The 27144-nt window shown below is 38.6% G+C and overlaps 1 protein-coding gene across 1 annotated transcript in view; it reads right to left on the bottom strand.

The window, feature by feature from the left end:
* Positions 1–831: 831 nt before the first annotated feature.
* Positions 832–27144, bottom strand: part of LOC309700552 (adhesion G-protein coupled receptor G7-like) — a gene marked incomplete at its 5' end in the record, with an annotated part of 37901 nt that continues 11588 nt past the window's right edge. The window contains 9 exons of the mRNA XM_082524151.1: positions 832–1713; positions 2433–2592; positions 3031–3189; positions 3474–3555; positions 8495–8853; positions 9489–9601; positions 9728–9880; positions 12706–12896; positions 13077–13190. Of these exons, the coding sequence (XP_082380277.1) occupies positions 1504–1713; positions 2433–2592; positions 3031–3189; positions 3474–3555; positions 8495–8853; positions 9489–9601; positions 9728–9880; positions 12706–12896; positions 13077–13190 (1541 nt within the window). The 3' untranslated portion in view covers positions 832–1503. The remainder of the gene's footprint in view (positions 1714–2432; positions 2593–3030; positions 3190–3473; positions 3556–8494; positions 8854–9488; positions 9602–9727; positions 9881–12705; positions 12897–13076; positions 13191–27144) is intronic.

Genomic DNA, 27144 nt, shown 5'->3' with positions numbered 1-27144 from the left:
TCTTATTTTGTTAAATCTCTTTGGCTTGTTTTAAGTTTCCTCTACTTCTTCATGAATCTGGGAACTGTTAAGTGGTTTTTAATGCGTTTTGTGGAAAGCTAAGGAAATGTGAATTTTGCAGAAGTTGAATTATGAGGAATCAATTGGTGACTTTTCAAGAAGAAATAATAGGAACCCTTACTCTTTTTGCCTTCATTATGACGCCACAGAGCCTTTTTAATTTAATTTGAAGGACTCTTTAATTCCTCCCAAAATGATTTATCAGAGGTGACTCTGGATCAGCTGCAGCCACTCTGATGGATGAACAGCTGCTGCTTCTTCCTGGAAACCTGTTGTTTCCCCACATGTTGGATGTTTTATAATCTTCAGCCCTGGAAACAGTTTTCATAACTGCATCTGAATTTATGGAGTATTATTCATCTACTATTCACAGTACTATTCCACCATTTTTGTGCTCATCTCCACACATTTCTTCAATCGTTGTAAATATTAAAGCTGTATCTTAACATAAGGTTTGCATCAGGATTCAGCCTCCTGAACTTTCAGCACTGAGTTGCAGCTTTCCTCAGACTGAGGGTCCACACTGTAAGTTTAGGCAGGAGAACACTAATGACTGATAATAAAACATGGACATGTGGTTGTTAAAGCCATTAAAGACCCTCATCAGCCTTTTCAAACAGAAAGGCTCTTGTTTCAGAAACACAGATTGGACATGGACTTTGCATATGTTTTAGTTCTTAATCTTCCATTTTTATTTAGCTGAATAGAAATGTTGGAATTGCTGATGCTGATTTAGACATAAAACTTCACACAAATTAAAATAATGCAGAACACACTGAAACAAACAGTAAGAGATGACGCAACCAAAGCAAAGATCAAGCATATACAAAAAAATGGGGGAAATTAACAGTAATAAGGAATGTGAAATGGTTCCCTACTGCTGTCTGTTTGAGAGCAAACTGTGTGGAAGTTGGGTGCCCTCTAGTGGATCAGTGACGGCAGACACATACACAGGTTTAAATATCCAATGAATGTGTTACAGTATCAGCTACTGATAGCAAACATCAAGCTGTTAAACTGATGCAGATGTACACAGATGAACAATCTTTAAAAATAAAGCAAAAATAATGATTCAATTGCATTTTCTGCGTTAAGCTTTGAACACTGAAAAATTAGGTTAGTGGTTTCACTTTGTTTCCACAAGTGAAAGTAAAAGTAATTTAATTTAATTGTTTTTGTTTTAAAAGACGAAAGATTATGGGAATCTTCCACGTCACTTTATAAATCATGAAATCATAAAACATTGATAATTGCAATAAAAAAACAAAATTAAATCACTATTTTTTAGTAACAACTGTCTATCCTTCACATCACCTTTGAGGAATTTTGGCCGACTTAAAGTCTGGACTTTGAACCATTGCAACAGCTTGATTTACTGTTGTAGATTTTCTGCTGGACTTAGGATCTCTGTCCTGTTGCATGAAAAAAAATCCTCCTCAGGTCCTACAGGGTTTTGCTAGTGGTCACTTCGATGTCACTCAGATCCTTGTAGGTCTTTGATTGGTTCATATTGCAGTTCTTCCACTTTCTCTGCAGATTGTACTGTCTGCTGTTGAGCGGGATGTTGACTGAGGAAATGTACTGCATGGACCGTGAAATTGTGGCTCTGAAAGCCCGTTTTCGGGCTGTGAAGAGAATGAAAATCTGTAAACCCTAAAAGACAGAATGTGAAGATGATGAGGATGGTGGAATTCTTAAATTCTTTTAGCTTTTTCATTTTTACTTGATAAGAATAAATATAAAAATAAACAAAAGTTACACACTTCTTGTAGAACTTGAACCACTTTGCTTCTGTCATAGTTTATTTTTGAAATATATCTGTTTTATTTTTTGGAGTATTTTGACTTTTAAAAAACTACTGTTATTTTTTTTTTTTACAAAATACATTAAGATGTTTTCAGAATATTACATTTAATAAAACCAGCTTTTTCTTATAATACATTTTATCAACTTCAGATTGCCTAATGTTACATTAGCACTAAAGAAGAAGAACAGTTGGACATCCCAGTGCAACAAAAATGGTTGCCTCCATGTGCAGTAAATCCGTGTGCAGTTGCATTGCCTTTGAAATTGCTGCTTTGAAGATGGGGACCAGATTTGCAGCAACTCACAGTCAGTTGCTAACTTCAAAGAAACTCTGATGTGTCAGGACCGTTCATCAACCTATTGCTATTTAGGGGATCAAGTTGGCACTATATATAATATATTTCTAAAAAAAAATTCCTGTGGAAGAAACACGTTTAAAGAAACTTTCAACAATTACCTCTCGTTTGTTTTGTTTTTTTTGTTTTTTTTTTGTAATTTATGTGTTTATCTGAAGTCTGAGAAGCTCATGAAACCTCAGTTCTAAAATATGGTGGAAGGAGTCATACCTGTGTGGTCGTACAGATGCAGAACAAAATGCTGAAGAACTGGTATGCTTTTCCTGAATTAAGGAGAGTGAAATATCCCAGAGTCCAGGACAGACCGAGTAACACCGCCAGAGACAAACTGATGAGGAACCTACTCCTTAAAGACGACTTCTTGTTGCTGCTGTAAAAACAGAAAAAGTTAAAACCCAAATTGAAGCATGGCAGAAATGATTCATCTGTGGAAGTTTTTACATCATGCCTATTAAGATGCAGTTAATGCATTAATATACATTTTCTGAAAACAAAAATGGAACATTATAGTGGTATTGTTTACAAACATTTAAAAACATTTCTTTTCCTTAAAATTGTGTATTCATGTATTTCTTCAATGTTACTATTTTGAAAAAATATTGAAAATATCAACTTAATATGAAAGTAAAAAAAACTTTGTGTCATGTTTTTTTAAACAATTTAAAAAAAACAAGTATTTGCAAATTTTGTATTTCATGAGTCTATACTCAAAAGCCCACTAATATTCTGACTTTTTCTTTCTTCATGGAATCATTTGTAATTAGCTTGAAGTCAGCAGTGAGAGGACGACAGCAGCGTTAGATGTTACCTGGTCAGTCTGGTATCAACTTTGCACGTGGCCATGGAGGTGAGAACCAACAGGACGATATTGTAAATCAGGATCAGACCGATAGGAAGAAGGAAAGCCCAAAACATTGGCTTCCCAAAGTTGAACTGTTGCTTCTTATCCAACGCTGCCAGCCAACAACTGCAATGAGAGGATAAAAGAAGCATTAAGAAAAATACTTTTTGTCTATGTTGATCAAAACTTTACAAATACTTTATAACTGAAGATGTAAAATTTTAGTACTCTGGTATGCTAACGCCACATCACACCTCAACAATAAACTGTTCTATAAATTAAACTGTGATGTGGCAAATTTCATAGAAATGTCAAAAACATTTGGACAAGGCAATGACTGAACTGGTAATCAAAGCACATATTAAATAGATAAATAATAAATAGAATTGATCACAGCAATGATTACCCACAATTCCTCTTGTCTGTATCCCAGAGGATTGTCCACCCTGTAGCTCACCGCCAGTGTGATGACCATGAAACAGGCTGGCACTCCTAACAGAACACAATAAATCAAAACAGCAGTTGAAATAGATTTAAATTCAACATTTTAAGTGGGCCAGATATTAAAGTCAACATTTTTACTCATGTTTTGTTTTTTGTTTTTTTTATAAATGTATTACTTTTTCATTATTTTTATGTAAATATTGAAAAAAGAACTAACTTTTATTTGGGGTGTTTTGATTGGATTTGATTTATTTATTTATTTTATTTTATTTTATTTTTTTGCATGTCTTCTTTGGTATTTTAGCAATCAGAATTATTTTCTAAAGGCTAAGAAAGATGCCCACGGATTTATTGTACCAAGTGGATCATTCTAGCTTTGCCGTATTGGTCCACTTGATTTACCTTTGTTATTGGTTTATTATTATTATTATTTCATTTTACTTTAAGTTATTACAGATGGGACAGACATGACTGGGGGATAGGAAAGGGAGAAAGAAAGAAAGGGAGGGAAAGAAAAACAGAGGGGAAGAGGGACAGTGAGAGAAGACATTAAAAAAATCTGCTGGATCACCTGTTGAAAGAAAAAAATAAACAAGCAAAAACAGAGCAACACAATAGGGAGACTACAGCAATAACCTAGATAAGTGTAACTAACAGTAAATACTAAATATTGAATGTTATTGAGCAGCACCAAGTGCATGACAGCACACGCTGTGCTTTGAGGTAGCAGCCAAGAAAGAAATAGTTTGTTTCTGTGAGCACCCGTGTCAACACCTGTGTGCATGAGCGCGCTTGTATTCAAAAGGTTTCTCCATGTAACAATCTGTAGGGAGTGCATCACCACGTGTTATGGCAACAGCACCGCTTACAACCGCAAAGCTCTCCAGAGAGTGGTGCGGTGTGCGGAAGGGATAATTGGAGGTGAGCTTCCCTCCCTCCAGGACATCTACAGGAAGCGGTGCCTGAGGAAAGTGGGGAGGATCATCAAAGACTCCAGTCACCCCAGCCATAAGCTGCTCAAACTACTTCCATCAGGCAGGAGGTAATGCAGTATCCGGTCCTGAACCAGCAGACTGACAGACAGCTTTTTCCATCAGGCCATCAGACTGTTGAACACTTCATAGACACCTCACCTTCACTTACTGGAACTCCAACATTATGCACATCATACTGTAGACAAATGCCACTTATTTTGCACATTTCCAACAACCGACCTCTGTTTATGTTTATTTCTATTTAATGATATATACAGTGGGGCAAAAAAGTATTTAGTCAGCCACCGATTGTGCAAGTTCCCCCACTTAAAATGATGACAGAGGTCAGTAATTTGCACCAGAGGTACACTTCAACTGTGAGAGACAGAATGTGAAAAAAAAATCCATGAATCCACATGGTAGGATTTGTAAAGAATTTATTCGTAAATCAGGATGGAAAATAAGTATTTGGTCAATAACAAAAATACAACTCAATACTTTGTAACATAACCTTTGTTGGCAATAACAGAGGTCAAACGTTTACTATAGGTCTTTACCAGGTTTGCACACACAGTAGCTGGTATTTTGGCCCATTCCTCCATGCAGATCTTCTCGAGAGCAGTGATGTTTTGGGGCTGTCGCAGAGCAACACGGACTTTCAACTCCACAGATTTTCTATGGGGTTGAGGTCTGGAGACTGGCTAGGCCACTCCAGGACTTTCAAATGCATCTTACGGAGCCACTCCTTTGTTGCCCGGGCGGTGTGTTTTGGATCATTGTCATGTTGGAAGACCCAGCCTCGTTTCATCTTCAAAGTTCTCACTGATGGAAGGAGGTTTTGGCTCAAAATCTCACGATACATGGCCCCATTCATTCTGTCCTAAACACGGATCAGTCGTCCTGTCCCCTTGGCAGAAAAACAGCCCCATAGCATGATGTTTCCACCCCCATGCTTCACAGTAGGTATGGTGTTCTTGGGATGCAACTCAGTATTCTTCTTCCTCCAAACACGACGAGTTGAGTTTATACCAAAAAGTTCTACTTTGGTTTCATCTGACCACATGACATTCTCCCAATCCTCTGCTGTATCATCCATGTGCTCTCTGGCAAACTTCAGACGGGCCTGGACATGCACTGGCTTCAGCAGCGGAACACGTCTGGCACTGCGGGATTTGATTCCCTGCCGTTGTAGTGTGTTACTGATGGTGACCTTTGTTACTTTGGTCCCAGCTCTCTGCAGGTCATTCACCAGGTCCCCCCGTGTGGTTCTGGGATCTTTGCTCACCGTTCTCATGATCATTTTGACCCCACGGGATGAGATCTTGCGTGGAGCCCCAGATCGAGGGAGATTATCAGTGGTCTTGTATGTCTTCCATTTTCTGATGATTGCTCCCACAGTTGATTTTTTCACACCAAGCTGCTTGCCTATTGTAGATTCACTCTTCCCAGTCTGGTGCAGGTCTACAATACTTTTCCTGGTGTCCTTCGAAAGCTCTTTGGTCTTGGCCATGGCGGAGTTTGGAGTCTGACTGTTTGAGGCTGTGGACAGGTGTCTTTTATACAGATGATGAGTTCAAACAGGTGCCATTCATACAGGTAACGAGTGGGGGACAGAAAAGCTTCTTACAGAAGACGTTACAGGTCTGTGAGAGCCAGAGATTTTCCTTGTTTGAGGTGACCAAATACTTATTTTCCACCCTAATTTACGAATAAATTCCTTACAAATCCTACCATGTGAATTCATGGATTTTTTTTTCACATTCTGTCTCTCACAGTTGAAGTGTACCTCTTGTGCAAATTACTGACCTCTGTCATCATTTTAAGTGGGGGAACTTGCACAATCGGTGGCTGACTAAATACTTTTTTGCCCCACTGTATATATGTATACACACACACACACACACACACACACACACACACACAAACACACACAGGTATATATACATATTTAGCATACATATTCATATTCTGCTTGTTCTTATGTTATTGTATTGCATTTTGCACACCTCTGTTGCTTGTGAAGCTTGCACACAAGAATTTCACTCACATTTGTTGTACCAGTGTACCTGCAAATGTGATGTGACAATAAAAGTGATTTGATTTGATTTGTACACACACTCCCCAAACACACTCTACCCCAGGTCCAGGTACCATTGCCATCAAAAGGGCAATCCACCCCTAGACCCATAAGACTTTACCCTTTTCCCTGGGGTGAAGACAGGCAGACCACCATCTGTCCTGCAGCAGAGTGTTTGCTTTTAAAATCAGTTTTGTTTTGGTTAGCTTCAAGAGTAGGTTTACTATGTTTTGGTTTAGGATTTATCACTGGAAAATGTTTCATCTCACTTCAGTTTTTATTTTGAATTATTAAACATAGATGTTATTTGTCAGTGCCAAATTTAAGACTCTTAGATAAGTCAAATAAGGATTCGGGTACAGGAAGATGGTGATAGACTGTCTGAAGCAGTTAGAACAAGACAATGCTATTGAATGGACCTCATAACACAGGCTATACCCAGGGGAATCTACACCAAGTCTGTATGGTTTACCGAAGATACATAAACAGGAGGCACCTTTAAGACCAATTGTATGATCAACTCGGTCACCTATAACATCTCTAAGTTTTTGGCCTCGATCCTCAACCCGCTGGTAGGCAACTCTGAACACCACATCCAGAACACCTTGGATTTTGTTGAGAAGGTGAGAGATGTCATTATGGAGGCATGTTACATCTCTCTTCACTTGCATCCCAGTCACTGAAGCGTTGGCAATAGTTCGTAAGAGATTACAGGATGATCCCAACCTCAGCAACAGGACCGCTCTCAGCATCGACCAAGTGTGTTTGATTTTGAAACTGTGTCTTCATTCCACCTACTTCACATACAAGGGTCAATTCTACGGGCAGAAACATGGGTGTGCCATGGGTTCCCCAGTGGAAAAGAGGGCTTTGTTATTCTACGCTGGAACACCACCAAGCCATTGGTTCAGATATGTGGATGACACCTGGGTGAAAAACAAATCTCAGGATGTACCACATTTCACAGATCACATTAACTTAGTGGACCGACACATCAAATTCACCAGGGAGGATATGAAAAGTGGCAGGCTAGCCTTCTTAGACTGTGAGATTTCCATCAGTAATGAGGGACATCTAAAAGCTGATGTGTACCGTAAACCTATGTATACGGATCAGTATTTAAGATTTGACTCCCATCATCCACTGGAGCATAAACTGGGTGTCATCAGGATGCTACAACACAGCGCGAACACCATCCCCACTGACACAGCGGCCAGGGAAGCAGAAGAACACCACATCAAGAAGGCCCTGAGTAAATGTGGTTATCCCAGCTGGACTTTTGTCAAAGCTGGGAAGGCGCCTAAAGAAAGCTCCAGCCGAACCAGGAGAGAAGGACAACCGCTGCCTAAGCGAAAAAGCCTGTAGTGATCCCGTATGTGTCAGGAGTATCGGAACAGTTGAGACGCATTTTTTCCAAACACCATGTCTCTGTTGCTTTTAAACCAAAACACGCTGCACCAAAAATTGGTCCACACCAAGAATCCACACCGAGGTCCCCCGACACAGAAAGAGTAACACTGTGTACGCTGTTAAGTGCCAGGAGGATTGCCAGGATTTATACATCAGGAAAACCAAACAACCTCTGGCAAAGCGGATGGAACAACACAAAAGAGTTACCTCATCAGGCCAGGACTCTGCAGTCTATTTACACCTACAGGCCAGTGGACACTGTTTTTTCCTCAATAGTTTTTTGTCTGATTTTAGATCAATTGTGTTAATACAGTATGTCAAAATGAAACATAACTGTAAATTCAGACATGCGAGGTTGTGCTGAAAAGAATGATACCAAACAAGGCAAAGCAAATCGTTTTTAAAGGTGAAATGTAGAGGTAAAATTTAAAGTAGTCAAAAACAGCCAATTATACCCTTGTTGCTTTAATGCATTTTTAAAAATATTTCAAATTTGGCATTTTTGTTTTCTTTCAGAATGTCCTACCCCATCCCAGAGTCACACTCAGTGGAGTCCAGTGTGTTGGCAGGCTGCGGCGCATTGACCGGACCAGCAGCACCAGTTGAGTGCTGTATACACTGTTCCACATGAAGGTGGCCATCAGGAGGAAGTGCAGCAGAGCTGCTACAGCCGTACACGAGCCACGGTCCGGTTCTATGTGTTCATCAGAATTCAGGAGGTCGTTGGTCAAATCATCACCCTGCACCTTAGTGTCATTCTGTCTGCTGGAGTTTTGGACTCCAGAGAGGAAGGTGATGATGAAGGCCAGCAGGCTTAGGTATATGCACAGCAGAGCCAGCTTTGAATTCAGGTTACTTTGCTGCCCATGAGTATTCCTGAAGAATCTACAGAGAGAAAAAAACAACAACGTTTTAATATTTTTAAACTTTTGTATTTCTAAAAGGAAAACACGAAAAATAAAAATAAAAATGTAAGCCCATTTGTAAAGCCCGTACAGTCAACAAAATCATTTGGTTTTAAGCACATCTTTTTGCTTTAAATGTAATGAAAAATATTTCTTATTATAGATATTTTTCTCTATATATAACTTCTTTCTTTGATATTAAGGCTTAAAATCAATCAAACATGTTTTTCTTTTTAGCTGATAATATAATTATTTTCATAATTAAACAAACTAACCTTAAACAATAAAAAATTATTGATTACTACTGGTTTTCAGGTCTTACAAATGGGAAAACATACTCCAATTATCCCTCCCAAAATTCTCCTGAATTTAAAATACTGCTTTTATTACAAACTCTACAGACACCAGTTTTACCAGTTTAGGACTTTAATTAGTCAGATAAAATAAGAAAATAATCAATCCTTATTGTTATTATAATTATACTGTTTGTTGGATCCAAGTAAGTTTCAGTTTGTGAAATAACAACTAGAAGTGATGAGTGGTAAATGTGACGAGAGAATTTAAATGCAACATAATTTAAAGTCATTTCTAATCTGTGAAGTAACCCAAACTTACTTTTCTTTAATGTGATAAATGATCGTCACAACCAGACCCAGAATAGAAAGAGAAAGTCCCACAATGGAGATCACATCCAGAGCTTTCGCATACTCGTAGTTCTCTCTGTATGACTGAAAAACAAACAGGATTTAATCATGCCATAAAATATAAATAGTTTACATTTGGAGCTAGTTCATGACCAAGGTTAAGCAAGCTGCAGCCTTATAGCTGTGAACCTGTAAACTTGTGATACTCACCCAGAGAGCAGCAAAGTTGGTGGTGTGGTTACAGAAACATCTCATGAGTCCATCTGAAGTGTTTCCTTTAGAGCAGCCACTGGTGCTCCAGTCCTTCTGAATGTAGTTCCAGAAAACACAGGAGAAGTCGTACAGAGACGTCCCATTGATGTCCTAAAACAGAAGCACACAGGTTTAGAAATCTACAACTTTGATTTACAAAGTGTCTATTCTGGGCTTGTTTGTAACAATCATCCATCACATTATTCAAATTCAATTCAAAAGTGAGCTAAATCTGACTAACGCCAGGGGAAGCAAAGCTCAAGCCAATGCACACTGGTCAAGAGACTATGAAAATATGACAGGAAACAGAGACCCAGAATCCAGACACACAGCTTGATGCAGGGAAGGACGTAAACGCATAAAGCGATAACACTAACATGAGACTCACTTAACACTAGTGATGGCCAACAATTCTCTTTGGTGACATCTGGTGGCCAAAAATATGGAGAGTAGCTTGAATCTACAACTAATAATGAACTTCTTCATTATGATTTCCCACTCTACAGAACTGAGCCAATAGCTTCTGTTTAAAATCATGTGACAGTTCTGTCAGATATCAGGTTGATGTGATTTGAAAATGTATTTTTTAGTAAAAAATAATGTTATGTCTGTGTTAATAGTAAATCACTGTGATGAATGATCCTTACTTTTTTTAAACATGTGCTATGGCGTGTTCCTTTTTTTTTTTTTTAGATTGCTTGATGTTTTTTACTAATAATATCTATCTATCTATCTATCTATCTATCTATCTATCTATCTATCTATCTATCTATCTATCTATCGAGAGAGATAATAATGTACAACACAATGGATTGGGATTATGCTTGTGCTGAGCTGTGCCCCTTCCTCCACGTGATTATGTAATAAACCAGCGGACAGGCATGTTTATATATAATATACTATAACTTCTATAATTATAACTAGGGCTGGGTATCGTCACTGATTTCTAGAATCGATTCGTTTCCGATTCACAAGGTCCCGAATCGATTCAATCCACGATTCGATTCAATTCGATTCAATTCAATTCAATTAGATTTGAATCTGGGAAATTTTGACAGTCAGAAATATTATAATTCAGATCAGTACATTTACATATTTTTGTATCTATGAAAAGGAAGCTGACACACGCATGACTTTATCAAAGGTGTGAGCATCACAGCAGATGCCTTTGTGTCAAAATAGCTGAAGATAAAACACAGAAAAACATGAAGGTGGTTTTCCTGGCCTGGGATTTTATAAAAATATCCTGCAGTACATCAAAAATGCAAGAAAACCATTAATCAACATATGACGTTACAGCGGTTTTATTAGAGACACGGCTAAGCGTTTTGCATTTTGCATAATTTTAAAAAGTTTACATTTGTTCAGTATTGAACGGCAGAAATTAGGTTTTCTTTTCGGAAGTATGTAAAACGAAAAGAAAAAAAACAGCGGCCGACAGCGCTGCAAACAACGGTAGTCTTGTGATAGCAAGCAAGCAAATAATGAAGAAAACAGATTTTTAGACGGGAAACTGTTCTTGAACTACAGAGAGAGAGAGAGAGAGAGAGCTGTGCATGAAGTGTGATTTTATTGTGGTGGAAGCAAAACAGTAAAAGTCAGAGAGAATTCATGACGATGTTTATGTGAAGCGTAGTTTGGATCTTCTTTTGCTGCTGGTTCGGTCAATATTGTTTGGAGAGAGATAAAACCAAAAGCTTTAGAATCAGCGAAAAAAGGGCATAAACACAAAGCGCGGACCCACCAACAGATCAGAATCAGCGAGCAGTCGGCTTTCAGCCCCGACCGTGTCCGTGCCGTCAGCTGAGAAAGGCGACATCTCACTGATTCTGATCCGCGGGTCCGCGCTGTGTGTTTACGTCTTTGTGCAGAATCCGTGTACCTGCTCTCATTCGAAATTTTGTGATCTTTCACCTGAGATTCTGGCATTTCGGGCAAAATAAATTTATATTAAAAAAATCGATTCAGGATTTTAATGAATCGATTTCACGTTATCCAAGCCAGATTTTAATTGATAAAACGATTATAAAAACCCACCCCTAATTATAACTATATATATGGATAGTGTATTTCTTATATACATTTTTGACCTGGGAGCAGAATTGCTGATGAACTACTTTTTGTTTAGGAATAAGCAGAGTGTCCTCTCTTCCCAGCTCCATGTCTCTTATTATGTCACATACGTTTGCTCTCTCGCACAAATCACCAAAATACAGCACAAATCGCACCAATGATTCAGTTCCTTAAATTGAATCAGGTTGTCACGGTCACTGTGTACCCGGCTGGTTGTGCCAATAAACTGATTGCTTGTATTTAAACTACTATAAATAAGTTGTTGGTCTATAATATCTGAAAATGTCAAATGCATCCCTCATGAATTATATCAAGTCATATTGAACCACCAACAACATTCCTGTCACAAGGCAGAAGCTACAGTCAGTTTTGGCAGTGACTTTATTATATCCTTTATTTATACAGTTAAATGAAATGTCTTCTTTAAGAGCAGAAAAAAATGCAACAAATAAAACAATAGTTTTGTAAACATATTTTAAGTGGCCAAAAAGGACCAGATTGGTTATAATGTAGGTAACACAGAGTTATAAAGATACTTGAAAAACAGGTAATTGTATATATAACCCCTTTGTAAATCCTAAGTTAAGAACAAACTCAAACTACTGGATCAAAGACCAGTTGGTCCAAAGACCATGAAAAATGTTTTGTTTTTAATGTGAGACAATGACAGTGCTTGAAGTGAAAAAAAAAAAACAACTTATTTCATGTATAAGGAAGTTATGTGGTTTAGAAACACACATTTGGACTTAAAGCAATCCTCCTGAGATACCCAGGAAATACCAAACTCATAGCTAGAGAAAAAAAAACAGTAGTCAATAAATGTTATCACACTTTAATTATCATAGAAATACTGAATTTCTTACTATTGGCCTGAATAGCATCTCCACATGTTGTGGCACCATGTTGGGTTCCTGCCCTCTGACACTCGCTGACAGGACCCTGATGGTGGCCCGTCGCCTCATGTAGAGTTTTGAACGGAAGAAACGATCGTTCTGATAGAGAACGAAACCCAGAGAGAGGTTTGAATCGGTCTGATGGCCTCTGACACCTTCGCCTAATATAAGAAAAAGAAATCCACTGTAGTTAGTAAAAACTAGTTGAAATTTGAAGCTTTTTACTAATAACAAACTAAAACAGCTCTCTTATAAATACCCCTTACTAATACAATGAGCTTCTTCAAAAGTTCTGTTGTTCTCTCCCAGGAATGCAGTAAGTGGAAATGCAGAAAACTCACCTTTTGGGAATTGTATGCAAATAAGGGCATCAGCTACGAAACCGTTTCCCACGACAACCTGTGTTGCGTTTGTGTTCAGCTGAATTCTGTTGGCTATAAAACTGTCAGAGTCCCCTTTTGCAAAACAAAAAACTGAGCTGTTAGTGATCACATAAAATCAATTTTAAAATTCCAAATGTAAGCTTTAAACCAACAAAATACTATTGTAGTAGTTGTAAAAGGTGTAGTGAAAGGTTTAGGTGTACTAGGAATTGTTGAGGAAGTAGTATCAGAAGTGTATGTAATAGTATTCAGCCACAGCAAAGAATACCTAAATACTAACTAATAAAAACTAAAACATTCCAAACACAATGAGTTCACAAAAGGACTATAATCTCAAAATGCTGGGTCACAGACCCAGACCCCCGACACCACCGTGCACATAATTCCTCAAGGCGATCCTTCACTTCTCATGTGCTTTCACTAGCGCCATCTAAACCCTCCCTCCTTGACACAGTTATTCAAGACAGCTCTCAAAGGTGACTTGTGGTTCTGACAACATCAAAAATGGCATTATCATCTTCTATGAGGTTCAGCCGCTTGGTGGAATTGTATGTCAGGGGCTGGGTCTGTGACCCAGCAGTTTTGAATTTGTTTTCTATTTCTATATCTTATGTTCTTGTGTTGCCACTATTAGTTAAGATTAGTTGAGTTTTTTTCTAGTTTTACTTCTTCTATAACTCCTGATTTATAAGTCTTTTCTTGTCTTCAGTGTCAATATGTCATGTGTTTCTTGTCTGCATACTCCATGTTGTCAAGTTTGTGTGCCATGTCTAAGTCTCTCATTGTTTCTTGTTTTATTTTTATAAGGTCTCATGATCATTGTGTTTAGTTTTGCTTCCCCTGTGGTGTCACTATGTTCACTCTAATCAGCTGTTTTCACTTCCCTTGTTTCCACTTCCCTCATTACCCTTTGGTGTATTTAGCCCTTTGTCCTCCTTTGCTCAGTGTCAGGTCATCTGTTCTGTTTTGCGCCATGTCTCCATGTTACAGGTATCTTTGTATCCACATGAAGTTTCATGTTTAGGGTTTTATGTTTATTTTTAGCTTTCCCGGTTATTGTTTAGTCTCGTCTTTGTTTGCCTTGTGCATTGCTTTGTATTTCTCCATCAGCCATATTAAACATCTCGCTTTTTGTTAATTCAAGTTTTGATCCACGTTCCTTTGTTTCTGCATTTGGCTCCACTATTCACAATACATACAGTCTGCTTCTGCATACTGTGACATTATACTTGGCTCTCTGCCAGTTTTGTGGGTTATCTTTATGGAAAGAGGTTCTCCTCTAATCAGTTCAAATTCAAATTTTATTTGTCACGTACACAGTCATACACAGTACGATATGCAGTGAAATGCTTGGACAACTGCTCGTGACCTAAAGAAAACAAAAAAGGAAAAGGCTATGAATAAGATAGGAAATAAATATGAAAAATTAAAAAGGGTAAATTTTACTAGGAAGGAATAAAATATAAATTAAGGTTAAAAAGGAAATAACTGTACAACACAAATTAGAATGAAGGGTAAATTTAACTGGGAAAGAATAAGATAAAATATATAAATTAATACACAATATATAACTATATAAGAATGTATGAAGAAATATAAATAAATATATACACAATAACAGCAGCTGTACAAGTATTAACTGGAAATGAAGAATATAGTGACCAGTGTTCAGAGTCAAGCCACGTCGCTACCTGATCAAGGGTTACCCTCGATCATCTATCAAGGTCTTTTGTTGTCCGGAATATCCTTTGATCTCTTCTCTTGCCATTTATTTCAAATTTTCCAAGCTCATCCACTCTACTCTATGGAATTCTCAATCACCTTATTGAGGCCATGGGCTACTTATCTTCGCTAGCCTGCCTACCGGTTAGTGCAGATATCTTTAGACCTTCATAACACAGTTACTACTACAGGGTGGGCCATTTATATGGATACACCATAATAAAATGGGAATGGTTGGTCATATTAAAGTCCTGTTTGTGGCACATTAGTATATGTGAGGGGGCAAACTCCTCAAGATGGTTGGTGACCATGTTGGTCATTTAGAAGTCGGCCATCTTGGATACAACTTTTGTTTTTACAATAGGAAGAGGGCCATGTCACACATCAAACTTATTGGTAATGTCACAAGAAAAACAATGGTGTGCTTGGTTTCAACGTAACTTTATTCTTTCATGAGTTATTTACAAGTTTCTCTTTGTTCTAAGCCATTGACATGTCGAAGAGGTTAACACGTGAGGAGTGGATCAAAATTGTGTTGATTTCTGGTGAACGCAGTAACCGGGTCATTGCAGCAGATTTCAATGCAAGACACCCTCTGAGACCACCCATCTCCCATGCTACAGTTAGCAAACTGCTTGCTAAGTTTCGTGAAACTGGTTCAGTGTTGGATTTGCTAAAATGTGGATGCAAGAAAACTGTCACTAATGAAGAAACATCAGTGGCTGTCCTAGCTTCATTTAGCAAGAGCCCACAGCGTAGCACTCGTCGCATGTCACTGGAGAGTGGTATTAGTCGAACATCCCTTCGGCAGATATTAACTACTCACAAATGACACCCTTACAAACTCCAGCTACTGCAGCATCTCAACGAGGATGACCCAGATCAGCGCACAGAATTTGCAGAATGGGCAAAACAAAAATTGGAACAGGACCCTCAGTTCACGCAGAAGATTTTGTTCAGTGATGAGGCAAAATTTTATGTGAATGGTGAAGTTAACAAACAAAACCACCGCTATTGGTCTGACACTAACCCACATTGGATGGATCCCTCCAAGACTGTTGGATCAACAAAAGTGATGGTATGGTGTGGTATATGGGGTACAACGATGGTGGGTCCATTCTTCATCATTGGAGACCTCAAGGCCACTGGATATTTGAAATTGCTACATGATGATGTGTTTCCCTCTTTATGCACTGAAGCTGGCACGTTCCCTGAGCTTTTCCAGCAAGCTGGTGCACCACCACATTATGGGTGCCAGGTTTGAGCATTCCTAGATGAACAATTTCCTGGGAAGTGGATTGGTCGTCGTGGGCCAGTTGAATGGCCCCTAAGGTCTCCCAATCTGATCCCCTTAGACTTTTATCTTTGGGGTCATCTGAAGGCAATTGTCTATGGTGTGACGATACGAGATGTGCAGCACCTGAAACTACACTGTTGCTATCAGTGTGTGAAGAGTGGGAGAAGAGGGTTCCATTGACAATCCAACACAATGGGCAGCACAATGAACACATTTTATAAGTGGTCAGAAACTTGTAAATAACTCATGAAAGAATAAAGTTACGTTGAAACCAAGCACACCATTGTTTTTCTTGTGACATTACCAATAAGTTTGATGTGTGACATGGCCCTCTTCCTATTGAAAAAACAAAAGTTGTATCCAAGATAGAGATGGCACGATACCACTTTTTTATGTCCGATACCGATACCGATATCATAAATTTGGTTATCTGCCGATACCGATATGAATCCGATATAGTGTTTTTTAATCAACAAAACTGTTTTTTAAATATCTTGCCGCATTTTGTATAAGTTCATACTCAAGTTTAAAACAACAACTACACTAAAGCTATTCTGTTATACCTGTATGCAAAAAAAATTATTTCATAGTTCAGCAATACTGATCAATCTAATAAACTTAAACCTACACCATCCTCCCTATTCTGGTATTTGAAAGAGTACTTAGCATAAATATTAAGCAACCTAACTAATAGGGTTCCAACTCCCAGCAACAACAAAAATAAATAAATAAAAAATGGGGAACCACCCCTCACACTCCACCTCATGATGCTTAATCGACGTAATCAACCTTAATTTGATGCAGTGTGAAAAAAATGCACAGAAATCAATTATTTTTCAAGAAATATTAAATAGATTCAACATCTTTCTTCAACAGAATTGCAGACTGCACAGATGGTACCTTCCCAAAGGAAAAAGTACTATAGCTTACTAGGGTATATATATTAGACTTAATAGTTACTATATACAGTAATGGACTTCTATTCATTTTGCATCAAATTAAAACTTTGGGTGTCAGATAATTATTTATTAAAAGCTCGACATTTTAAATGAGAATAAGAAAGAAAAGTATGTCTTTGTGCCCCCTTTTCCCTGTTCATGCCCTATCGGCCCCCCTGGCTAAACTTTGCTAGATCCGCCCCTGCACAGTTACCAGCGTCAGCTATGTAGAAAAAGATCCTCGAGTAGAAACTAATATTAAATACATTCTAACAACAGCTGATCAAGCTTAAACGTGCTTCTGTTGTTCAGCCGCTGGTTTCCTCTTTCTGGTGCAAAGTGGGCCAAAAACAAACCAGAGAGACGGACTCGCGACAGAAAAGCCGATCAGCTGATCGTTAAGCAGTTTCATGATTGAAGTAGCAGCGAGAAGAGGCAGTCGCTTGTTAAGCTTAACGCAGGAATGCTTTACAAACATTCAGAGATGGACTTACACACTTGCTTTACTTCTCTCGGGATAACTTTGTCGGAGATGAAATGCCGGGTTGCTAGCAAAGCTCCAAATGCTATCCAGACCACCACAGGTCCCGCATGCCACAGCCGCTCTATCACGTGATGCATACTGCTCCGACGTGCTAACGTTCTGAGGTGAGTTAAGGCGTGTTGCAAGTTTTGTGAGGTGCTTTCGTGATATTTAATGGATCGGATTACATTTTTTATTTTTCTCCGATATCCGATCCAGTAATTTAGGTCAGTATCGGACCGATACCGATACGTAATATCGGATCGGTCCATCTCTAATCCAAGATGGCCGACTTCTAAATGGCCACCATGGTCACCAACCATCTTAAGGAGTTTGCCCCCTCACATATACTAATGTGCCACAAACAGGACTTTAATATGATCAACCATTCCCATTTTATTACGGTGTATCCATATAAATGGCCCACCCTGTACTTCTAAGGGATGCCTTCTTTGGGATCTGACACACCAAAAGCTGGCACCAGTTCCCTTCAGGGCTTTCCCCAAGCCGCAGCTCATTCATGTTTAAGCCATTTGCCTATATGTACTTATTATACTTATGCTTTCAACTCTAACATGAAGACGTTGGCCCAGCTAGTGAATTGGAGATAAATTATGTGAATTTCAGGAGCAGCACCACGCCTCGAAACATGCCCCTTCCAGTTGTTATCTATATATGACCACCCAGTTCTACAAGCTGTTCGTTCTCATTTCCATACCTTACCCTCCCTGACCCTTTTCCATTCTTTCACTTCTTCACTTCTCAGTAGCACATCAAGATCTGCCAGGCCTGGGAGCCACCACCCATCCCCTCAAAACCTTTCTTCAAACTGCAGCTCATTCATGTTTAAGCCATTTACATTTATCTACTAAAAAAATGTTGCCAAACCTAAAGTGAGGATGTGTGTCAAGCTAGTCAATTGAGACATTTGATCTCAGTAAGTCACACGATAGGGTGGGGCAAGGTCTCACAATGGGTTCATCCAGAACCTTAGCTGATAATGACCCACACCCATTTTCATAACTTGGCAAATGTCAGTAAGCAGATGATCGAAATTGGATTAAGTGACAGTTCCATTAGTGCTTAAATCTGCGACTCTCCACCAACTGGTCTTAGAACTGTTGTTTCAAGGTATGAAACTGGGTGTGGCTCAGGCGATTAGAGGATCATCAGGGGGTCCTTTTTGTCCTTCTGCGGGGGGATACTCCCACTAGGTTTAAATCTGGGACTCCCCACCATTTGACCTTAGAACTGAAGAAGCTTCTCGGATGAGAGGTGAAACGTCTTCAAGCAACTTTGACTACAATGACCTGGATGACTGAGAACCTTCACAGACATGTTAATGTTTAATGTTTTTTATGTTAATTAATGTTGAATCGATTCTAATTAGTAGTTATGAACAGTTGTTATGATATGGCAGGAAGGACGGTATTTAACTGCTGCAATCATTGTACATCCATAAATACATCCATACATTACATACATCTATAAATCTGGCTAAGCGGATGGCACGACACAGAACAGCTAACTTGTCAGCCCAGGCATCCAAAGTCTACACCTACAGGCCAGTGGACACTCTTTCAATGATAAAGATGTACACACCCTGGACAGAGAGTCAATCTGGTTTGAGTCAAGCTGAAGTCAAGGAGGTCATTTACGTGAAAAGGACAAGACCATCTCTGAATTGAGGAGGGGCCCTGAGGGTACATCATTCTCCATCTAACAATGTTGTGATTACAGCCATTCCCCAACTCTCTGTGAATGGTACTCATGCCATTGATAAATTGTCATTGATCATGACAATGGTCAGGACAATTTGCTTGACCTCATGCCCTATTGTTTGTCAGTGGTGCTAGTTTCAGTCATTATGCAAATGTACTATTTATAAGGTTGGGGAAACCTGCTATGAGGTGCCGTAAGGGATATTATTACTAAAATGCTCTCACACACACACTACCAAAATTTTATCTCTCACACACACACTACTGATATAATGCATTTTTTTTTTATTTGGGGCGCCTTTCAGAAACCCAAGGTCACCTTACAAAGAACAAAAAAAAGGAACAATAGTCATAAAATACATAAAATAAGTTAAAATTGCAAAACAGAGCTTGACAACAGATAAAATCAGCACTAAAGCGAATAAACCAGTTTAAACACATGTGTTTTGAGCTGTGACTTAAATACAGAAAGGGAGTCAATATTTCTTATGGCTGGAGGAAGAGAGTTCCAGAGCCGAGGAGCAGAGCGACTGAAAGCTCTGTTCCCCATAGTAATAAGGCGTGAGGACGGAACAGTAAGATGAATATTAGATGAGGATCTGAGAGGGCGGGAAACAGTGGTGATATGCAGCAGGTCACACAAATATGAAGGATTTATGGATACACTATATAAGAAGCAAGATTTTAAAATTTATCCTGGCTTCTATGGGCAACCAGTGAAGCTGTTGAAGAACTGGGGTAATATGAGCTCTTAACGGAGTACGGGTTATGACCCGTGCTGCAGAATTTTGAAGAAGTTGGAGTTTATGAAGGGACCTTTTAGGGAGACCAAATAGGAGGGAATTGCAGTAATCAATATGGGACGAAATAAGACTATGGACAAGGATGGCAGCAGCATGGAGAGTAAGGAAGGGACGGAGTTGGTTAATATTACGTAAGTGGAAGTATGCAGACCGGGTTATGTAATTAATGTGAGACTGGAATGAAAGAGTATTATCAAGTATGACACCCAAACTCTTAACCTGAGGGGAGGGAAGGGTAGGAGAATTTTCAATGTTAATGGAAAAACTGTGGGATTTGGTTAAGGTAGATGGTGTACCAAGAAGTAAAACTTCAGTTTTATTACTGTTGAGTTTGAGAAAATTGGAGGAGAACTAGGATCTAATCTCAATAAGACAGTTTGAGAGGGAGGTAGGTGGGAGGGATGAATTGGGTTTAGTAGAAATGTAGCTGGGTGTCATCGGCATAATGCTCTCACACACACACTATTGAAATGCTCTCACACACACTACTGATATAGAGTCACACACACTACTGAAACGCTCTCACACAAACTACTGAAATGCACTCACGCACTCCACTGAAACCGGAGGCATTTCAGCTGAACAGGTTTTTTTCTGACAAGGAAACTAACGGAAAAAGTGGTACATTTCAAACCACTACAAGGATGTCTACTCAGCAACCTGCTAGTACAGCAGTCCCCAACCTTTTTTTGCACCACGGACCATTTATGGCTGACAATATTTTCAAGGATCGGCCTTTAAGGTGTCGCGGATAAATACAATAAAATAAAACCAGTACCGGTACCAAAAAAAGAAGATTTATTTTCAAAAGTAATTAATTACTTAGTTACTTTTTAAAAACACGATTTAATAAAGCGATAAAGCGATAGATCTTTCAGCCCAATTCTACTTTTTCTACATAATCCATCATACAAAATGTAATCAAATGGAAAAGTCTCTTTTTTTTAACTTGTTTTATCAGTTTTAATCTTTTAACTTTATGCATCAAGCAAAAATTTAATTACATGCAACATTCTCTGAGTTTAATAAATTAGTTTAACATTTAAACCTATTTTCTACACATTCCAGCACATAAAATAAAATATTTTTTGTGTTTACACTCACTCTTTCAAATAGATGCAAGTAAAACACAGCAGAAAATAAATAAAGTCAAAGACTCAGCGGTCCTGTTGCTCTATTTTCACCTGTAAAGCAGGACTGCGGTAGGCGGAGGTTTACCACGAGGCGATCGTGGCTCAAGAGTTGGGAGTTCGCCTTGTAATCGGAAGGTTGCCGGTTCGAGCCTCGGCTTGGACAGTCTCGGTCGTTGTGTCCTTGGGCAAGACACTTCACCCGTTGCCTACTGGTGGTGGTCAGAGGGCCCGGTGGCGCCAGTGTCCGGCAGCCTCGCCTCTGTCAGTGCGCCCCAGGGTGGCTGTGGCTACAATGTAGCTTGCCATCACCAGTGTGTGAATGTGTGTGTGAATGGGTGGATGACTGGATATGTAAAGCGCTTTGGGGTCCTTAGGGACTAGTAAAGCGCTATATAAATACAGGCCATTTACCATTTACCCTGGTGCAGGTGTGCCGTGGTCAGTTGAAGAATCCGCGAGTTTCTCTGTGAGTTTCCCATTACGTCGTTGCGCACTCGGTGCTTGCTTGGAAGTTTAGGGTTTTTTTTCGCTGTAAAAAGAAGTTTTCTTCCCACGCACGATGGACGCTAATGTTTTTGTCACTTTTTATGGAATCAAACTCAAAGTAAGGTCAGTACTTCCACGCTTTAAACGCTGCACGCTCATACTCTCTCCCACAATCGATATGTGATCCATTGTTGATCTGCACACAGCTGTTGTCACTAACGGCGCACTCGCTTACGTCACTGTCGTGAGACATTCTCGCAAAAAAAAAAATCACGGTTTTAGTAACGCAGCGTTACTACGGGAAAGTAACGGTAATCTAATTACCGTTTTTGCAATAGTAATCCCTTACTTTACTCGTTACTTGAAAAAAGTAATCAGATTACAGTAACGCTACTGCCCATCTCTGTTCATAACACATGGAAAAAGACCCAGGGAAACAGAGTTAACAATATAAACGATATAAAAATAATGATAAAAAATTATAAAAACCCTGAAAACCATAAATGTCAAACCGGAGCCTCAACTCTTGCGGCCAGTACCAAACGACTCACAGACCAGTACCAGTCCAGGGCCCGGGGATTGGGGACCGCTGTGCTAGTAGCCTAAGTGAAGCAGCCGCATTACTTAACATACTTACTTACCATATATATTAGCATCCTTGAATCCAGAAATGGATTCAAGGTGCAACACGGAATTTGGCAAGGATGTCCTATTTCCCCTAAGCTTTTTATATTGGCAACCAAACTGTTAACACTATTGATCAAGAACTCTAATGACATACAAGGAATTTCAATTTTTGATAAAGACTTCAAAATAAGTCAATTCGCAGATGATACATCTATTTTTTTGAAAGATAAATCAGTGGTAGAGAAAACTCAATTTTCTCTAAAGCTTATGGTTTATCTCTTAATATGAAAAAATGTGAACTACTCCCGATTCATGCAAGCTCTGAATCCTCAATAGCTTCGGTTAGAGTTGAATCTAAATTTAAATATATAGGGCTGATAATATCTAAAAACCTAATTAGAAATATTAGTGTATTCTCTGCTAACTGTAACATGGAGATGAAGAACTCACTTAGCCACTGGTTAACCAGAGACCTCACTATCTTTGGCAGAAACATCCTATCTAAAGCTAAAGGCATCTCCAAATTGATTTATCCTTGCCACTCTCTATATATCTCCTCTAAAAACATTAATAAGGCTAACACAGTTATTTTCGAATTTTTGTGGAGGAATAAAACCCATTGCATTGAAAGATCTCAGCTTATGAAGGAATACAATAAAGGTGGTATCAAAGCTCCAGAATTTGAATCTATGGTTGGCACCCTTAGAATTAAATAGTTAAAATCCTGTCTGTCACAGGCAGACTCTATGTGGTTCCACATCCCATGATCCTTGTTTAATAAAATAGGAGGATTAGACTTTATTTTGAAATGTGATTTTGATGTAAATAAAATCCTGATCAAGATATCTACCAGTTTTTCCTTCAGTTTCCTTGTCAGGAAACAACTTCCTGTTCAACTGAAATGCCTTGGTTTTCAGTGGAGTGTGTGAGAGCGTTTCAGTAGTGTGTGTGGGAGATAAAATTTCAGTAGTGTGCGTGAGAGTGTTTCAGTAATAATGTCCCTTACGGCACCTCATAACCTGCAGTCAGCTGAGACTGAAGAAGTCACATGAATGAGTGATGTTATCCCACTGAAAACGCTACATCCAGATCAAGAGAATCAATCTTTTGGGACTGACTTACCTGGATGATTGAGCATGCATCAAGACATATATGTCCTTATACAGAAATTCAGAACAATTCTTAAATAATCATTCATGTCAATAAAATATCCTTAAATCATTATTAAATCATTAAAAAAAGTCCCATAAAATCTTTAAAAAAATCACTGGAGGACATTCCAGGATCTGGTTATGAAGGTCACACTTCAATGTTTTGTCTGTTTCTCACATAGAAGTCAACACTGTGCTTTTGCTTTCACAGTCATCTCGTTAGAATTGAACATTTTACTAACTGCTATCATGCAAGTCTATGAGCTTCTCCATTTATCACATTGCTGCTAGTGTCTTCTTGTTTGTAGAAGCCATTACTGTGTTAATCGTCTAACTGTATAACACCCAACAGGTACAGAAAGGACCGATAATAGTGACATTTGACGATATCCAGTGACTGGTTGTGAGCACAACTGCAGTTACTGTTGATATTTGGTCATTGCATAGATTACTCTGGTGTTGTTCGGACTGCGCAGCTGTGCTTATTTCCAGCTGTAGAAGAGCCTGCTGTTTTAATCTGGGTTTCTTGTCAGATATCACAACAGAAGTTTGAATAGAACCTTCAGCTAGAACAACTATCACTGCTCACACAACATGTGCATTTAGTCAGAGTCACACCTCTTAATCAAATACAGCCTGTCTCAGAAGAAGTCAGTGAGAAAACTTTATTGAGGCTGCAAGGGAGGAAACTTGTGTCTAACCCCTTCCCATGGTCATAATAACCCAGAGTGCAATCCAATAAAACATAAAAGTTTATCATAATACAGCTCAGACTTTCTCCGTGGGTTAGGCCTAGGCATCATTGTTAAGTTAAATATTTTTAGTTGGTTGCAACACTACATAGTAGACCGCAGAATTATTGGTCTTGTTCTCCACAACTTACAGAAAATCATAGTGTTACTCAAAGAATCTCTTGCTGTGACATTTCATCAGCTCTGCACAAATAAATTTCAGTATTGGGTATATTTTTGTCATTTTATGCAGATCTTTGTTTCAGACTGAAAAACGTTGACCATTACTAATGAAATGTACTGAAATGATTTGAGTGGTTCTGATTTCACCTGTACTGCCACCATCAGATCATCATTATAATATACAGTTAGTGTATATCTGAATCAGCCTCAGCTAGTGACTGTTTTTAATACTACCAATGAAATATCTCCACTAGCTTGGCTAACATCCTCATTTTAGGGTTGACAGCATTTTCAATGGATGAAGGCAGATGGCTTGAACATGAATTAAGGCTGCAGTTTAGGGAAGGCTTAAGAGGGGACTGGCAGAAGCTCCCAGGCTGGGCACATCTCCAAATAAGACATCCCCTAGAAGCAGTAATGACTGTGCATTACTAAGGTCAAAGATGGTTGCAAAAATATAACTGGTACACAGTAAAAAATGGAGTGTCAATATTTCAGAGTAAACCTATTTTAACCTAGATAGAGTATTTACAACTCTATGAGGAGTAAACCAGCTCTAACATCAGAGTTAAAAGTCAGTGTAAATTTTGTTAGTCACGCAGTGAAGACTTAACTCCACACAGTGGATTATTACCAGTCCGCAGGCGTGTGCGGCCTCAGAGCTCTAATACGCAGGGAATTTTCTCCGAAGAGCTGCCAACGTCAGGTAAGTGAAGTTAACATTCCCATACTGGTAACATTGTTTAAAAGGTATTTTTAAACTAAATAGCTCTTTATAGTTTCACTGATGTCGAGTGAGGACATGTTAGCAGCATTTACCCATAGGTTTAATGACATTCCAGTAGCTACATGCTAGCAGTTGCTAAAAGTTCAGATGTTCGTTATCTTCTCACTGCGTTAATATGAACCTAAAACATTTTAACTATGTATTTCTTCTAAATGCTGTCTAAATAATATCATTGTCACATGTCAAATCGCACAGTTTGAACAACTAAATTACTATTTATCAGTAAGCTAATAATCGCTAATTAGCTTACATAAGCGAACGTACTTTCAGAAAAAGTGGGTAACATTACCATAAAGTTAACTTTATTAGTTTATATTATTTTAAGCAAATGCCAAAGGCATACACTACTTTTGAGTTTTGCTCATTATTTAGTAAGAAATATGTATTTTGTGTAAATTAACTGATAGCAATGTTAATGACATGTTAAGTAATATTAAGTAATGTTTCTATTTTGTAGAAAAGTTTAAGAGTATGGAAAAACCAAATCTCTGAGAGATGCAACCAGAAGACGGATGAGAAACATACTTGAGGCTGACATGACAATAACCTCATCAAATTCCCAAAGGTATGTTGTTTAAAATATACTTTCCATCACCTTTATTTTCATGGACAGTGAGTTGAGCTAATCTACTGTCAGAGGATAGTCACTTAATACTGTTGTTTAATGTGTTGTTGTAGGCTGGAACCAGTGTACAGCAGCATCTAGACAACATCACCCAAAGCAGTCAGCCCTACCTTCTTACTCAGGGATCCACAAGAAGCAGCATTCACACCTTCATTGTGATTGAGAATCATGCACTTCCATGTAAAGCTACAGGTTCAGTAGGAGCCCTTGATGAACTCTTTAGGGCCCATTATGTCTTTGGTACATCATACAGTTAAAGGTTTGTTACGTTAATTAAATGACACTGAAATGAGAAACATAATAAATGCTGTTACTTTAACCTGTATATTTGTTGTTATTTCCATAATGGAGGATAGATCACAGTTATTTAGTAATATAGAGCGTTATTATTAAACTAAATTTGGAGTAAAAATAGCTCTATAAAGTGTAATCAAATTACTCTGAACAGTGTGAATAACCCTCAGTGTTAAATATTTTTACACATTTTGTTGTTAATTTTGACACTAAATTGAGTACAATTAACACTGAAAAGTTAACACTGGCCATAGAGTAAATTTAACTCTAATTTTGAGTGGGACCAAATGTTATCTGAAGCAGAGTTAAAATCAACTCTGTAAGTGTAAAATTGACACTTGGTTTTTTACTGTGTAGGCAGGCTTGCAATGATAAGTGACCCATGCCTCAATAGGGTGGTCAAGGATTCCGCTGAGTGGACCAGATGAGCTGAGAAAATTAGGAATGAATGGTGTGAGAAGAGATCAAAGGAAATTCCGGATGATGAGAGAACCCTAATCACATAGCGACATGGCTTGACTCTGAACTGAAGCTTTGGAGGAATGAAGACCATATGGTTGTAAAGAAGGACCTTGAGCTGTAAAACTTAGCCATGTGTTACTGGAAGTTGCCCTGGTACCCCGGTCCCAACAGGACTGCTGCTGCAAATGTCCCAAATGCAATTTCATTGTTCTCTGACAATGACAATAAATAAATAAATACTAATAAATACTAAATACTAAATTTGCAAATGAGGGAATGATAATAGAAAACTGCTCTCTCAATGCCAGAAAAATTAACTGTTATATTTTTCAAAGGAGGGAATGATGGCAGAGAAACTGGCAACCCAGTGACAAGAAACATTTGCTGCTGTTTATTGGAAAGAAGGGCTAGTGGAGTGATTAACTGGCAGCACAGTGGCAGTAATGTTCATAGTTGCTCCATTTTGTAAATGATAGACAAATGGCAGATAAACCAGAAAGCCAGTGCATGAAAGGTTTGCTGCTGCACTCTGCAAAGAAGGAA

The sequence above is a fragment of the Aulonocara stuartgranti genome, assembly GCF_965226115.1.
Source record: "Aulonocara stuartgranti genome assembly, chromosome: 23".
Classification (NCBI taxonomy): Eukaryota; Metazoa; Chordata; class Actinopteri; order Cichliformes; family Cichlidae; genus Aulonocara; species Aulonocara stuartgranti.
Note: the sequence above shows the minus strand (reverse complement) of the source record. Positions and strands in the feature narration are given on the sequence as shown.